The 13,540-nt window shown below is 45.2% G+C and overlaps 3 protein-coding genes and 1 non-coding gene across 5 annotated transcripts in view; 3 read left to right on the forward strand and 1 right to left on the reverse strand.

Annotated features, from left to right (window-relative positions):
• The first annotated feature begins 6 nt into the window (after nucleotides 1-6).
• LOC128086584 (protein-L-isoaspartate(D-aspartate) O-methyltransferase-like) lies at nucleotides 7-3,916 on the forward strand. Its single transcript, XM_052695382.1, has 9 exons — nucleotides 7-171; nucleotides 251-377; nucleotides 494-598; nucleotides 1,098-1,129; nucleotides 1,614-1,718; nucleotides 2,096-2,216; nucleotides 2,830-2,915; nucleotides 3,086-3,255; nucleotides 3,533-3,916. Exons 2-9 carry the CDS (start codon nucleotides 263-265, stop codon nucleotides 3,543-3,545), a joined length of 747 nt encoding a protein of 248 aa, XP_052551342.1. The 5' UTR covers nucleotides 7-171; nucleotides 251-262; the 3' UTR covers nucleotides 3,546-3,916.
• Nucleotides 3,917-4,202: 286 nt separating this feature from the next.
• RPUSD2 (RNA pseudouridine synthase domain containing 2) lies at nucleotides 4,203-7,862 on the forward strand. Its single transcript, XM_052695370.1, has 3 exons — nucleotides 4,203-4,702; nucleotides 5,027-5,323; nucleotides 6,116-7,862. The coding sequence occupies exons 1-3, from the start codon at nucleotides 4,316-4,318 to the stop codon at nucleotides 6,905-6,907; spliced, it is 1,476 nt and encodes a 491-aa protein (XP_052551330.1). The 5' UTR covers nucleotides 4,203-4,315; the 3' UTR covers nucleotides 6,908-7,862.
• A 1,291-nt stretch (nucleotides 7,863-9,153) lies between these two features.
• KNL1 (kinetochore scaffold 1) overlaps nucleotides 9,154-13,540 on the forward strand; it is a 29,895-nt gene continuing 25,508 nt past the window's right edge. For both annotated transcript variants that reach the window (XM_052695353.1, XM_052695352.1), the window contains exons 1-3: nucleotides 9,154-10,372; nucleotides 12,714-12,780; nucleotides 13,188-13,227. In XM_052695353.1, coding sequence (XP_052551313.1) covers nucleotides 12,746-12,780; nucleotides 13,188-13,227 — 75 coding nt within the window. In that variant the 5' untranslated portion in view covers nucleotides 9,154-10,372; nucleotides 12,714-12,745. The remainder of the gene's footprint in view (nucleotides 10,373-12,713; nucleotides 12,781-13,187; nucleotides 13,228-13,540) is intronic.
• On the reverse strand, nucleotides 9,857-9,938 carry TRNAS-GCU (transfer RNA serine (anticodon GCU)). The gene has a single exon. It is a non-coding gene; the product is annotated as a tRNA-Ser (tRNA).

Below are 13,540 nucleotides of genomic sequence, written 5' to 3' on the forward strand. Positions count from 1 at the left end.
CACGGCCTGACAGGGAAGTGGTGGGAATAAGCTGGAGGCTTGAGGGGAGAGTGACGCCGCTGCGGCGCCATCTTGACAAAGAGCGGAAGTTTTCTTGCGCAGCTCAGGCGAGGGAGCTGTTACGTTTGGCAACGGGCAGTGAGGCACGGTGCGGCTGCGCGGTGAGTGCTGGTACGGCGGGGAGCTGCAGGGGTGGGGGCAGGAGTTGAAAGTAAGACAAGGTTGAGCTGTGGGGTGCTCCTGTTCTTAGGCCGGCCGTGGGATGAGTCGCTTGCTGCCCTGTGTGACGTTGGCACTGATGGGACTGCTGTTCTCTAGAAGCATGGCCTGGACCTCCAGCGGGAAGACGCACCCCGAGCTGGTCAACAACCTCTATAGTGAGTGCAGAGCGTGTGCTCGGGGCTGTCTGTGGGTATTCTGGGTGGGTTGGTGGTTGGTCTTTGACTTGCTACTGTGCATTTAAGCCCTGTTTTTGTTTTTGTCTGTATTCCAGAAAAAGGAATCATTAAATCCCAGCGAGTCTTTGACGTATTGCTAGCTACTGACAGAGGGCACTACATCAAATATTTCCCATACATGGATTCCCCTCAATCTATTGGTGAGTAGCTTGCAGTATCACCGTTTGTATGTTGTTTGTGCTGATTGAGCTAGGCACGATGGCAGAGAGGGACTTGAGGTCGCTCTGAGTTCTGTGTGCTGGCAGCACTCTCAACAAAGCAGTGGGTGAGTTTTTAAGAAGAGCAGCTCTCATCAGTACTTCAACAGTGGGATCCAGAGGAAGGAGCAGTATAGACTGTTCAAAATGTGTGTTGTTTGCTCTGAATTTGACTTGTGGAATAGAAACAAGCACAGCCTGTGGTAGTTGCAGAGCATTCTGATGAGTGAGTTGAGGGTAGAAGTTGGAATAGTTGAGAACTGAAGCAGTGGAAAGCTATCTTGGTCTCATTAGTTATTCTACAGATTACGAGCCAATGAAGTGCTTTAATGAGGCAAAAGAAAAATGTTTTCATGTTTTTAGGGAATGGGGAGAGAATTATTTGAACCTTTTCACTGTTGCTTCTTTGTCACATAATTTTTGTCACCTGGCTTCCTTTTAGGATACAAGGCTACAATCAGTGCACCACATATGGTGAGATAAAACTTTCCACTTTTACCAGAAATTAAGGGAATTTTTTGTACCTCCTCCTTTTTTTTTTTTTCCCCTCTAATTTTACCTAATTACTAGAGCAGAAAGGTAAAAAAGGTCCCATGGGCATGGTATCAAGACTGTTTCTTTAAGTACTATATATGTGAAATTTTTTAATGTTGACTTAAAAGTATGTTCTGGTAGAAATTCCATGTAACTAAGGCTAACTGTTAGCACTGTCCAATTGTTGCATGAGATTGCTCTTTTTGTTGCTTCATGTATTATTGCTGAACCTTTTCCTAAATGCTATTCTGTAAAAAAGACGTCAAAGATGAAACACTTCACTCACTCAGCATGTGTCAGACAAAATGCTTGCTGTGCTGTGTTTAAAGCAGAGCACCAAATGCGTGAAACAACATAATGAAAAGTTATAGGAGAAAGAAAGTAGAATGTGATGTTTCACGCTCCTGTGTTTGTACCAACGCAGCATGCCCATGCACTGGAACTGCTGAAGGATCAGCTTGTGGAAGGTGCGAAAGCACTGGATGTTGGATCTGGAAGTGGATATCTCACAGCTTGCTTTGCCAGGATGGTAAGCTCAAATGACTGCATTCCTAGCAAGCAAGGTACCCCAGGACAGGTAGCTTGCTATAGCTGGCATGGAAAGCACAGAGGGAAGGAGTGAACTCTTCCTAAGCTAGCTTGTAGTAGTGACAAATACAATAATTTCCAGAGTGCATATTGTATCTGCCAATGTAACTGGGACTATTCAGCCTTAAAACCATCATGCCACAGTGTTTGCACCTTCTTGTTCTGAAACTGCTCTTAAGATTCTTTTTGGAAATACTTCAGTCCCTACAGTAACTTGTCATATAAAATGTGTTTCTGTACATACAGGATGTACAAAATATGTCTGTATTTCTGTGTACTGGGAGGTCTATATGTGTATGTTTGCTGTTTCCTTTTTAGGTAGGCCCAACAGGGAAAGCTGTGGGCATAGAACATATCAAAGAGCTGGTAAATGAATCCATCAGAAACGTCAAAGAAGATGATCCAACTTTGCTCAGTTCTGGCCGTATAAAACTCGTGGGTGAGCTCTCTGGATGCCTGTCCTCTCCTGTGAACGTGCATTAGCTCTGGCTGTCAGCAGAGCTCTGCTTGTTGAAGCAATTGCTCCAGTTCGTGTTGCTGCTTTCTACCTGTCGGTAGAAACTTCTGGCTAAATAAGCACAGTGTAATAGTGGCTCGAACTCTAGGATATAAGCAAATAGCATTCACTGCTGTGGGCAGTCTATCTTCTAAATGTCTTGTACCTATCTTATTCCAGGAAGAGATATTCTTTAGAGGAAAGTGGTTGTTCACATCCAGGATTTGGTTTATTTGAATAAGTCTGCACATATTTTTTGTTTCCCTTTGTTTTATTTTAATTTGTCAGCTCCTTCAGTGTCTGGAATCTCAAGACTACACAAAACCACTGTGTTACTTAAAGGCCCTTCTGGCTTTGACAATTCTAGAAATCTCTCCTGGTTTTTAAAATGTAAACCCATGCTATGCTTTTAGCAGACTGGTCAGTGCTCTGATTTGGGATTTCAGATTGCAGTCTTGCTACAAAGTTTTCCTACTCTAGATTTCAATGGAAAGAATTTAGATTTTTGTATGATGTCTGAACAAAAGTCATTTCTGCATGCTTATTCCTCCTGCAGTTGGAGATGGCAGGCAGGGGTACCCTGAAGAGGCTCCTTACGATGCCATCCATGTTGGAGCAGCAGCACCAAAAGTTCCACAGGAGGTAAGAGTTAATGATACAGTTACATGCCTTCACTAGGAGCCACGATACAATTATTAATTAGAGAACCACTGGAACCTTCCTTTTCAGTCTGTTTTACCTACAGCTGGCAAGCTTGGCTGGCTTTTGGTGTACTTTTTTTTTTTTTTCTTCCTGATTTCTCTGCTTTCCAGTTGCTGAATGAACTGAAGCCAGGAGGACGGCTGATACTGCCTGTTGGTCCTGAAGGTGCAAACCAAGTTCTGATGCAATACGACAAAACCAGCGATGGGCAGATAATTGAAACACAGCTGATGGGTGTGATCTATGTTCCTCTGACAGATAAGGAAAAGCAGTGGCCTCGGTAAACTTTTCTTCTCCCTTGAGCAACGTTTCTTCTCCCAGCTCTCCTTGTGGGCTTGTTCTCCTTGACTGCTGGCTTTGCTGAGAGATCCTGGATTCCTGGCAGATGCTGTTTGTAAAAGTCAGAAGAAAGAAGCTTGGCTAGGAAAGCACAGCAGGAGAGTAGAATACATTTTCTATTAGATAGGAATTGTAAACAGAAGACTTGAACCCTGTTGAATTCTGTCACTGAACTGAAGGCAAATGCATGGCAGTAACAGTTGTTTTCTTTGCCTCAGGGATGAATTTTGACAGATGGAAGGATATCTCTAAAGTCACCTCAGAAAGTTCATGAGTGGTACTTGTGGCTGTAGATGGTCTGTACGGTTTTGCTTTTTGAGTGGAAGCTGTATCAGTGGATGCACTTAGTGCTGCTTTAATGAGCTTGTTATGGAGGAATGGAGAAAAATGATGTTTCTCCAGCAGATGCTGTTGGAGGCAGTGTCTAGTTCCAGTGATTCGATCCAGATAATTCCAGATATGCTCTCTGTAAAGCTACAAATAACATCTATTGACAGAGAATTCCAAAAGCATACAGGCATACTTAAAACTTCACTAAAAATACTCTTTAATATTGACTGCTCTGCCTCATGTTTGGAGAAAAATAAGACACAATGCAATGACCCACCATTTGTTCAAGTTTAATTTACAAGAGTGCGTCTTCTTCCTGTTCTTCCACAACTTACTTAAAGCCGTGGTAGCAACACTGCAAATTTTGGGTTGAGAAAATCCTGTTTTGTTCTTCTTTGGGGTGGGCGAGGACAGGTGGGAAGGGTCCCCACAGGAGCTGTTGCGGACTGGAGCTCAGCTCCGTGCCGCTCTTGCCGGGTTCCAGTGCGGAGCCTCGCGGCGGCGCCAAACTATGGGGGCGTGGCCTCGCGGCTGCGGCGGCCCGATTGGCTGCGCTGCGCTGCGTCACGCACTGCGCCCGGGGGCGCGCCGGAGCGCTGTGGGGAACGTGTCTGCGCTCCGCGCTGCGGAGCCGGGATAGGAGTGTGCGGTCGCTCTCTTTTCGTGGCGACATGGCCGAGCCGGAACCTGGCCTCAAAGCCGTAGTCGAGAAGGTGGACGAGGAGAAGGAGACGGCGGCTCCAGCCCCAAAGAAACGGCGCTTGGCGGCCGGGGAGCGCTACGTGCCGCCGCCGCGGAAACTGAGGTCGGGGGTGAGCTTCAGCGCGGCTCACTTTGCCGAGACCTCGTATTATTTCGAGGGAGGGCTGCGCAAGGTGCGGCCCTACTACTACGACTTCCGCACTTACTGCAAAGGCCGCTGGGTGGGCCGCAGCCTCCTGCACGTCTTCAGCACCGAGTTCCGTGCTCAGCCCCTCGCCTACTACCGCGCTGCCGCCCGCGCAGGCCGCCTTCGCCTCAACGAGGAGCCCGTGCAGGACCTGGACGTCGTGCTGAAGGTGGGCGGCTCGGCTCCGGTCTGGGAACCGCCGGTGGTGGCATCTCGAGGGTAGCGAGTGTGGTGTGGGCACACCGTTAACCCGGCTTGGGAGATCGCAGCTGGGCCTTCCCGTCTAGCAGCGCCTCGGGCAGTGCGTGCTGGAGTGGCTCAGGTTGGATTCATTTTAATAGGGTGACGAGGAGCTATGGTTTCCCCAGCACTGGTAGTGTGCAAGGCCAGGCTGGATGGGGTCCTAGCCAAACTGATATGCTGGATGGGCTTTAAGGTCCCTCCCAACCCAACTATTCTGTGATTCTGTGATAACTGCTTGTTTTCTTTGCAGAATAATGATTTTCTCAGGAATACAGTGCATCGCCACGAGCCTCCAGTCACTGCCCAGCCTATCCAAATCCTGGTGGAGAATGATGAGGTGGTCGTTGTAGACAAACCGTCCTCTTTGCCGGTGCATCCCTGCGGCAGGTTTCGTCACAACACTGTCATCTTCATCCTTGGCAAAGAGCATAACCTGAAGGAACTGCACACCATTCACCGCCTCGATCGCATGACCTCAGGGGTGCTTATGTTTGCCAAGACAGTGGAAGTCTCCAAGAGGATTGATGAGCAGGTTCGGGAGAGGCAGGTGAGAGATTTTCTTGGGTTTTCTTGTGTGGTATATTCTTGAAAAAGGTTAAGTCAGAAAGTCAGGAAAATTTTTGGTCTAAATAAGCCTGATAATCTGCTTATGGTTATCTAGTTGTACTGAGTGTAGAAAGATTCTGGAAAAAGAGACTGAGCAAAAAAGTAAGGGATATTGATAGTACTGGATTGAAAGGGGACTGTATCCCTGTGAGACTGTGGGCAGAACCATGGGATGGTTTGGGCTGGAATCACAGAGCTATAGGAGTTGGAAGGGACGTCTGGAGATCATCCAGTCCAATCCCCTGCTAAAGCAGGTTCCCTACAGGAGGTTGCAGAGGAGAGCATCCAAGCAGGTTCTGAATATCTCCAGAGAAGGAGATTCAACTGCTGTGGGCAGCCTGTTCCCTTTAAAATTTATGAAGATTCTCTCATTTCTATTTCCACAACCATAGCTGTAGGGTACAAGCTTCCAAGGTTTGTTTAAATGCACTGAAACAAAGGTAACAATTCAAAGCACTGAGAGGTGACTCTTGAATTTAATATGAGGAAAATAGTCCAGGCCTTTGTTCTTGAATTCCCAACATACTGGGGAAAGTGTGAGATGAGTTTGGTTACGTAGCTGACTTTTTTTTTTTTTTTTCTTTGGTTCCTGTTCAGTTGTAATAAAACTCAAGGAGTAGATTTGCTACAAAAGTTTTTGATAAAAGAGGGAACTAACTAGGATGAGATTGAAGCGTAATCAGACCCAGAGACAGTATTCTGTTCTGACCATCACTCTTCTTTCTCCCCATAGCTGGAAAAAGAGTATGTCTGTCGTGTGGTGGGGGAGTTTCCAGAACATGAAGTCGTCTGTGAAGAGCCCATTCTGGTTGTTTCGTACAAAGTGGGAGTGTGCCGTGTGGACCCCAAAGGGAAGTGCTGCAAAACCATCTTCCAGAGACTCAGTTACAATGGCAAGAGCAGTGTGGTCAAGTGTCTTCCACGTACGGGGCGGACGCACCAGATCCGGGTCCATTTGCAGTATTTAGGATACCCCATTGTCAATGACCCCATCTATAATATGGAAGCCTGGGGGCCTGAAAAGGGCAAAGGTGGAAAGATTGGTAAGACTGATGAAGAGCTCCTTAAGGCACTGGTGGAGGAGCATCGTTCCAAACAAAGCTTGGATATCTTGGGTATCTCAGAAGAGGACTTGAATTCTAATGCAGAGAACAATGACTCTGGAAATTCAAGTGAGTGCACAGAATCTGTGCAGGCTGATCCTGTGATTGAGAACTCCTGCCTTGCTAAGGACATCAGGGGTTCTGAGACAGAAGAAGTAGTAGCTTACCCACTGAACTTGAATAGTAATATAGAAATGCTTGAAAAAAATACAGAACTGGGCTCACGTGAAAATGAGGGTAGGCAAAGAGGAGAAAAAAGTTCAGAAGAGAGGGACCCTTTATGCGTGGAGTGTAAAATCACAAGGCGGGACCCATCTCCCAAGGAGCTGGTGATGTACCTACATGCCTTGCGCTATAAGGGAGCGGAGTTTGACTATTGTGCCAAGATGCCTGAATGGGCAATGGAGGACTGGGAGGAGTGACAGAGGACGTGACATCTACGGACATGGTTCCAGCATGGCCAGAAGAGCCTTGTGAAGACCTAAAGCTTTGTTGTGGTTGAGGTGAACAAATTTCCTGTGAATTGAGATGGTCTGGGAAGACTTTGCTAACAGTAACTGTAAAAAGGCAGGAAGATGGGGTTGTGACACTAGGATTACATTGTCCTTTAGTGAACACCTAGGGAACCCTTGGCACAGGGAACTTGGCCTCTCACCTCAATCTGTTTTGGGTCTGCTATTAGTTATCTATGCAGATAATTTAGTATGTACACTTAAATTAAGCAGTGGATTTTTTCTCTCGATCTGCTGTGTTGTTCTTGTACTGTACAGTAAGAGCTGCTGTAATGTTCAGTGTACTGGGTGTCATACAAAAGTGCTTGTATTTTGATTTTACTGTCAACCTGATTGAAACATTACCCCTGAGAATGCTGTAAGTCAAACCAGGGAGTGCTGTGAAGCTGATTTGTTTATTCTTTGTCAGCAAGGTGACTTCATTTTGAAATTGCTCTTATGGAATTCCTTCATACAGTTACTTTATTTAAGGTTAGTTACTCAGGGAACTGATCTGTATATTTTTGAAGATACTGGTCCCAAGATTTTACCTTTCTGAGATTTACTGAGGGAAACTGATGCACTAGATTTTGCCTTCATATTCTGCCCTCTCCCCTGTGATCATTATATCTTGGAAACATTCAGAATTTTTTTTTTGGTAAATCTATTATCTGTAACCCTTATGCCTCAATGAAAATATCTTCATACATGAAAAAAAAAATCCAAGGTAGAAAGGTCAGTCTACCAATTCTCACTTTTTTTTTTTTTTTTTTTAGCTGTACTATAGGCAGATTGTTTTGGAATGGTGTGTGTTTTTAATATTGCTTCATCTGTGCTTCAAGGTAACGTTTGGCTTTAAAGAAAAATAAAAGCTATTTTATGGTTGTTTTTTTTTTAAAAAATATATTTTATAATAACATTTCTGGGATGATAAATATCAGTATCATTCTAATTTTCATCAGTGTTTCTATAGTTGCTTCTTGGCTTCTGGGAGGGTGATTACAATCATTGTATTGTCTCAGGTGTTTGGGGTTTTTTCTCTTTTTTTTCTTATGTATGCTCAGAGGTGATTACCAGCTTTAGCTGCAAGCTCCTGGGCAGAGCTGTGTATCTGGGGTCCAATGCACCCATTCACGTAAAGTGTGCACATAAGGTTCTACAAATCTTTAATGTTTTAGAAACATTTTCCTAGGTGAATGAAGAAATCTGTAAGTCCTGATGCTCTTCAGCAAGCATAGCAAAGACCTGCTGGTGTACGGATGGTCTCTCCTTGTCATGCTGTGTTCTAAGAAGCTTTATTGCCTCTCAGCCTCCTAAGACACACTGGGAAACTCTGCTTCGTATCTGCCCTTGAGTGGGGTGCTAGGAACAAATGCTGCAGGATTAAGGTTTGCCAAGGCCACATGAATAACCAGCCTCCTAGGAAAGGCTCCAAAAATCACATGATACCTTATGATGTTACCAGGACTTGTGCACCAAAATAGAACTAAAAAGTGCTTATTTCTTCCACTGTTCAAAGCTACAGTGTTTGATTTTTTTTATTTATTTTAAATTTTTATTTTTATTTTTTTTATTTTTTTCTGTCCTCTTGCATGCAGCTGTGGAATGATTTTTGTAGGAGTCTGCTCTTGAGCTATGCTCTTCTACTCCTTGCCAAGGGACTCTTGTGATTCTAGATATCTGTGTCTTCTGGTTTGTGTTGTTTTTTTTTTTTTTTAACTGCCATCATGTACTAGGGCCCAGTCTAGCATTTATCTGCAGGCAGTTTGTTAGACAAAGGAAGTAAAAGCTCCCCTGTGTGTGACTACTGTCATGTTTTTTCATACACGTACATATTTTATATAACAAAAATGGAAGAGGTGCCTTTAGAATAAGGATGTAACTACTGCTAGCTCTAGGTACAGAGGAAAAATAGTGGGGTTTATGGTCAACTGCGTTTTGACTGGAGCCATGTCAAAGTCTAAGTTGTAGTGTCCTTTTCTTCCTATTCTTCACAAGGAACAAGCAAAGGAGAAGGATTTTACTGACCTGTGCCAACACTTGGAAGCGGGGTGGCAGAAGAGTTTAATATGAAATCCACAGCTCAGTGCCATGTTTCTCTATTTCTGGCTAACCCTAATGGTTGTAGTTAACACAGACTATCCTAACTTGGAAGGGACTCATTGGGTCACATTGGAGTTCAGAGCTCATGGTTTCACACTGCACAGTTGCCTGTGGAAATACGCAAATGTTTGCTATTTTTCTAGCAGTGATAGCACGACTGTTAGAAACACCCAATGGTTTGTCTGAGGTAAATGCTGTGTGAGAACCAACCCAAACGTGACCAAAGTTCCACACAGCCATGCTTTTTCAGCTGTTGCAGCCACCCTCACAGGTGCTATTTTTAAAAACTTAATTCTTAATGCAGAGCATCTCTTAGTGACAATGTATGATGCGAAAATCTTAATAACTCCATTGAAAAGAAAAAAAAACCCATTGCAACCATTCATTCTCCAAAGTGAGCCTGCTCACTGAGGCGCTGGGATTGTTTTGGAGCTCCCTCAGCAGGCTTTTGCAAATATTTCTCCAGGTTCCCATCGAGGGCTAGGCAAGCCTAAATCCGCCCCTTTGGCTTGTAAAAAAGGACTTTGGAGGCTGTTGCTTCATACGCGGGTTTCTCAGAACCCGCTGTACAACCGCTCCCCCCTCACGGCACTTCCCGCCCAGCGGGAGGCGGGCCCCGGGCGGCCCCAAGCGGCGGGAGGGAGGCACGGGGCTGACAGCCGTTCCTGCAGCGGGCCGGTAGCCAGCGTTGGTGTGCAGCCTGTGAGGTGAAAAAAATAATAAAAAAGAAATAGGTGGGGAAAAAAAGGAAAACATAGGGGGGCAAAAAAGCCTTATCGACGAGGATGGGATTCGAACCCACGCGTGCAGAGCACAATGGATTAGCAGTCCATCGCCTTAACCACTCGGCCACCTCGTCATGAGAGTCTTTGCTCTCGCAGAGCCTATAAGAAACTGCGGCAATGGTTCCTGGCATTGTCTCCCATTCGCTTCGCTCTGCGAGATGGCGCCCGCCGTCCTTTCGCGGGAAGAAGGCAGAGTGAGGTGACAGCTCAAAACAGAACGGCTTCGCCCCGGCTGGGTGCTGTTGAGTCGCCAGCCTCACTGCACAGAGTGCGGTGGACACCAGTGAAGGCTAACGGCTAAATGGCAGGCAGCGAGCTGACAGCGAGGAGGTCGCCATGTTGTACGGAGCGCTGGGGGGCGCAATGCTGTACGGCGCTGCCGCCAGGACGGCAGTTTGGCGCGGCGCGCAAGCGCGGCGGTTAGATTCGAATTGCAAGGCGGCAGTGGCGGCTCAGCCCCATGGGCGCTGAGGGGCTGGGAGTCAGCGGCGGAGAGCGGCCGTGAGTGGTGAGTGAGAGCGGCTGAGCAGCGGGGGAAAGGCGTGAAGAAGCCGGGGGGAGCTCAGGACTGCCTAAAGTGGGAGCCGTTGGGGCGACGTGGAGAGGGCTGAGGAGATCTGGGCGCGCTCGGAGCTGGGGCGGCCTCGCTGGAGACGGAGGGAGCCTCGCTAAAACCGCCCGATGGATGGGTGGGGTCGTGGCCAGCCCCGGTGGGTTCACGCTGATGTAAGCGGTAGTGGAGTGGCAGTTGGAATCGCTCTGGGATTGTCAACCTTCTCCTCAGTGGCAGAGGGAGGAGAAAAGCAATTGTGGCCCTGTGGGATGTCCACCTGGATCGCAGGCCTTACTGCAGCAGGCCCTGAAAGCCAGGGCTCCCTGGTCTTCTGATGTGAACCTAGTACCTCTTTTGTGCTAATTACCATGCAAAAATAAAACAAGGAGTGAATAAACTTGCTTTCAACAAATCAGCTTTCTGTGTACCAGTCAAATGTCACTATGGGAGGCCTTTCTCTTACTCTTATTTATTACACTTTCACACTTATGCTGTCTTCAGAATGCTGTTTGTTTTCCTGTTTACGTGAACAGAAGTTTGCTGGGAAAGCAATCCTTTAGTTAAGTGTGCCTTTGAGCAAACTGGCATTTCTGAAAAAATAGATTTGTTGAACCAATGAGGTTGGAGAAGACACCTAATAGCACCAAGTCCAACCACCAACCCACTCCCACTATGCTCAATGACCACATTCTTCAGTGCCACAACTCTATATTTCTTGAATACCCACACGGATGGTGATTCTTCCACCACCCTGGGCAGCCTGTGCTAGTGCCTCACCACTGTTTCTGAGAAGGAATGTTTCCTAATATCCAACTGAAACCTCCTCTGATGCAATATGAGGCCATCACCTCTTGTCCTGTCACTGTTAGTGAGGAGAAGAGTCTGACCTCCACTTTTCCGCAGCATAGCATTTTATGTGATTCAGTGTCTTGCTAAATCTAGTGCTCTTTTTCCCTACATAAAACTTAGTTTTGGCTTTGGAAATGGGAGTTGTTGGTCTCTGGTTTGAATGCTGCTGATGCAGAAGTGACTCTCTTGATGGAAAGCAAAGGGTGTTTATTACTGGGAGAATTTACCAATATTTAAAATACCTGACAGGAGAGTTTAAAGGAGCCAGACTTCTCTTAGCTTTGAAGAGACAAAGGGCAATGGGCACAAACAGGGCTACCAGAAATTTCACTTAAGCATGAGAAAAAAATGTAGCAAAGGTGGAACAGAAGAGTGGTTGAGTCTCCATCTTAGGAGACACTGAAAACTGGAGTAGGTAAGCTGTAGTTTTGAGCACATTGTTGGGCTGGATCATCTCCTGAGAGCTCTTTCTACCACCTCTGTGATTCTATGAAATGCAAAAGCTGGGCTGTTCTGTGCAGATCTCTCTATTGTAAAATATATATATATATATTTACAGTTAACTTAATGCTTCCTTAATTAAGGGTTTTTCTGAAGAAGGAAGGCCAGTGATGTCCTGGGCTCCATCAGAAGAGGGGTGGCCAGCAGGGGCAGGGAGGTGATTGTCTCTCTTACTCTGCCCTTGAGAAGCCCCATCTGGAGTACTGTGTCCAGGTGTGGGGCACCCAGTATGTGAGAGATGTGGAACTGCTGGAGATGGTCCGGAGGAGAGCCACAAAGATGATCAGAGAACTGGCGCACCTTCTCTGTGAAGACTGGCTGAGGGAGCTGGGCTTGTTCAGCCTGGAGAATGCAGCGAGGACACCTCATTACAGCTTTTCAGTATTTAAAAGGGGATTATAAATAGGAGGGGAATCAGCTTTTTACAAGGGCAGAAAGTGATAGGACAAGGGGGAATGGTTTTAAGCTCAAGGAGGGAAGGTTTAGATTGGATGTCAGGGGAAGTTCTTTACATAGAGAGTGAAGAGGTGCTGGAACAGGCTGCTCAGAGAGGTTGTGGATACTTTGTCCCTGCAGGTGTTCAAAACCAGGTTGGATAGGATCTTGGAAGCACTGCAGTGTGTATGTGTGTAAGTGCAGTGTGCAAACTTTGTATTGTAGAAGCCTTGGTCGTATTTACCACCAATTACCATAATTTTAATTTTAAACAGAAGGATGCCTGGACAATAGCACTCATACTGTTGGCGCAGTTGATTTATAATATGATATACAATAGGCTTATACAATAGACTTATAATATACAATAAACATAGACTTGAGAGGCCTATTAAACATCAGTGAATTCCTGTCACTAAAGAAAGAGAGAAATTATACCAACTTACTGAGGCTAGTATCTGGATTGTATGTCACATTCTTACTGTCATTCATTAATTTTTTTGGATTTCAGTACTGTATTTTATAGGAGAAACACTTGCAGAAATGGACAAAATTTATGTGGACTCTAACGTGGAGAAGTAAGTTGAAACTTCATAAGGATCTTATTGTCATTTAACTATAATCTTTTTGATGAAAAATGTTTCTTGAAGTGTACTTCAGCATTTAATGAATGAAAAGCTGTCCATCATGAAGAACTGCAAGTTTATTTGATCTGTGTAGGAAAGCTTGAGGAAATTTTATAGTAGTGGATTGTCTGGAGACTGTCCATGGGAACTGGAGCAGAATATGCTGAATTTTACAAGGCTTATTTCTGGAACTTAGTGCTGAAATGATCTGTTCCAAGCAAGCTTCTTTATGTAATATTGCAATTGTAAAAATAAAAGAGAATTTGAATTATCAACCTAGAATTTTGGCAGCTCTGTTCAAGAAATACATCTTGGTCTAGTTTGTGCATTAATATCTGTTTCTCTCTGTCTCCCTCCAGCGATAACACAGAGCACATCAGAGGAAAACGACTGTCCTCTGTGAGTAACTTAGTAAAGTGAGTGAGTGAGAGAGTGAATGAAGAAAGGAAAGCTGTAAAGAGAAATTGGTTTTCTCATCACAGCCTGAAGGAAAAAAAAACAAAATCTAACGAAGACCCTATTAGATTTATGATTGAAAGTTATGCTGGTGTTCATAGAAATATTCTACATCCAAGTAATCAGTTCAAATAGCCTACTGAAGAAGCAGTTCATTGCTGAATACATTACTGTTGTCATGAGCAACGTGACAGAAGGTCATGAAATTTCCACAGAAAGATTTGCAAGTGAAACCATGGATTTACCAGGTAATTTT

The sequence above is a fragment of the Tympanuchus pallidicinctus genome, unplaced genomic scaffold, assembly GCF_026119805.1.
Source record: "Tympanuchus pallidicinctus isolate F22 unplaced genomic scaffold, pur_lepc_1.0 scaffold3, whole genome shotgun sequence".
Taxonomy (NCBI): domain Eukaryota; kingdom Metazoa; phylum Chordata; class Aves; order Galliformes; family Phasianidae; genus Tympanuchus; species Tympanuchus pallidicinctus.

Bases quoted from the DNA above. Each gene is read 5' to 3' on its own strand.
- LOC128086584 (XM_052695382.1), top strand. From the start codon at position 263: ATGAGTCGCTTGCTGCCCTGTGTGACGTTGGCACTGATGGGACTGCTG. The intron at 2,217-2,829 runs GTGAGCTCTCTG...TTCCTCCTGCAG, and splicing joins TGGCCGTATAAAACTCGTGG to TTGGAGATGGCAGGCAGGGG. The intron at 2,916-3,085 runs GTAAGAGTTAAT...TCTGCTTTCCAG, and splicing joins CACCAAAAGTTCCACAGGAG to TTGCTGAATGAACTGAAGCC.
- RPUSD2 (XM_052695370.1), top strand. From the start codon at position 4,316: ATGGCCGAGCCGGAACCTGGCCTCAAAGCCGTAGTCGAGAAGGTGGAC. The intron at 4,703-5,026 runs GTGGGCGGCTCG...TTTTCTTTGCAG, and splicing joins ACCTGGACGTCGTGCTGAAG to AATAATGATTTTCTCAGGAA. The intron at 5,324-6,115 runs GTGAGAGATTTT...TTCTCCCCATAG, and splicing joins AGCAGGTTCGGGAGAGGCAG to CTGGAAAAAGAGTATGTCTG.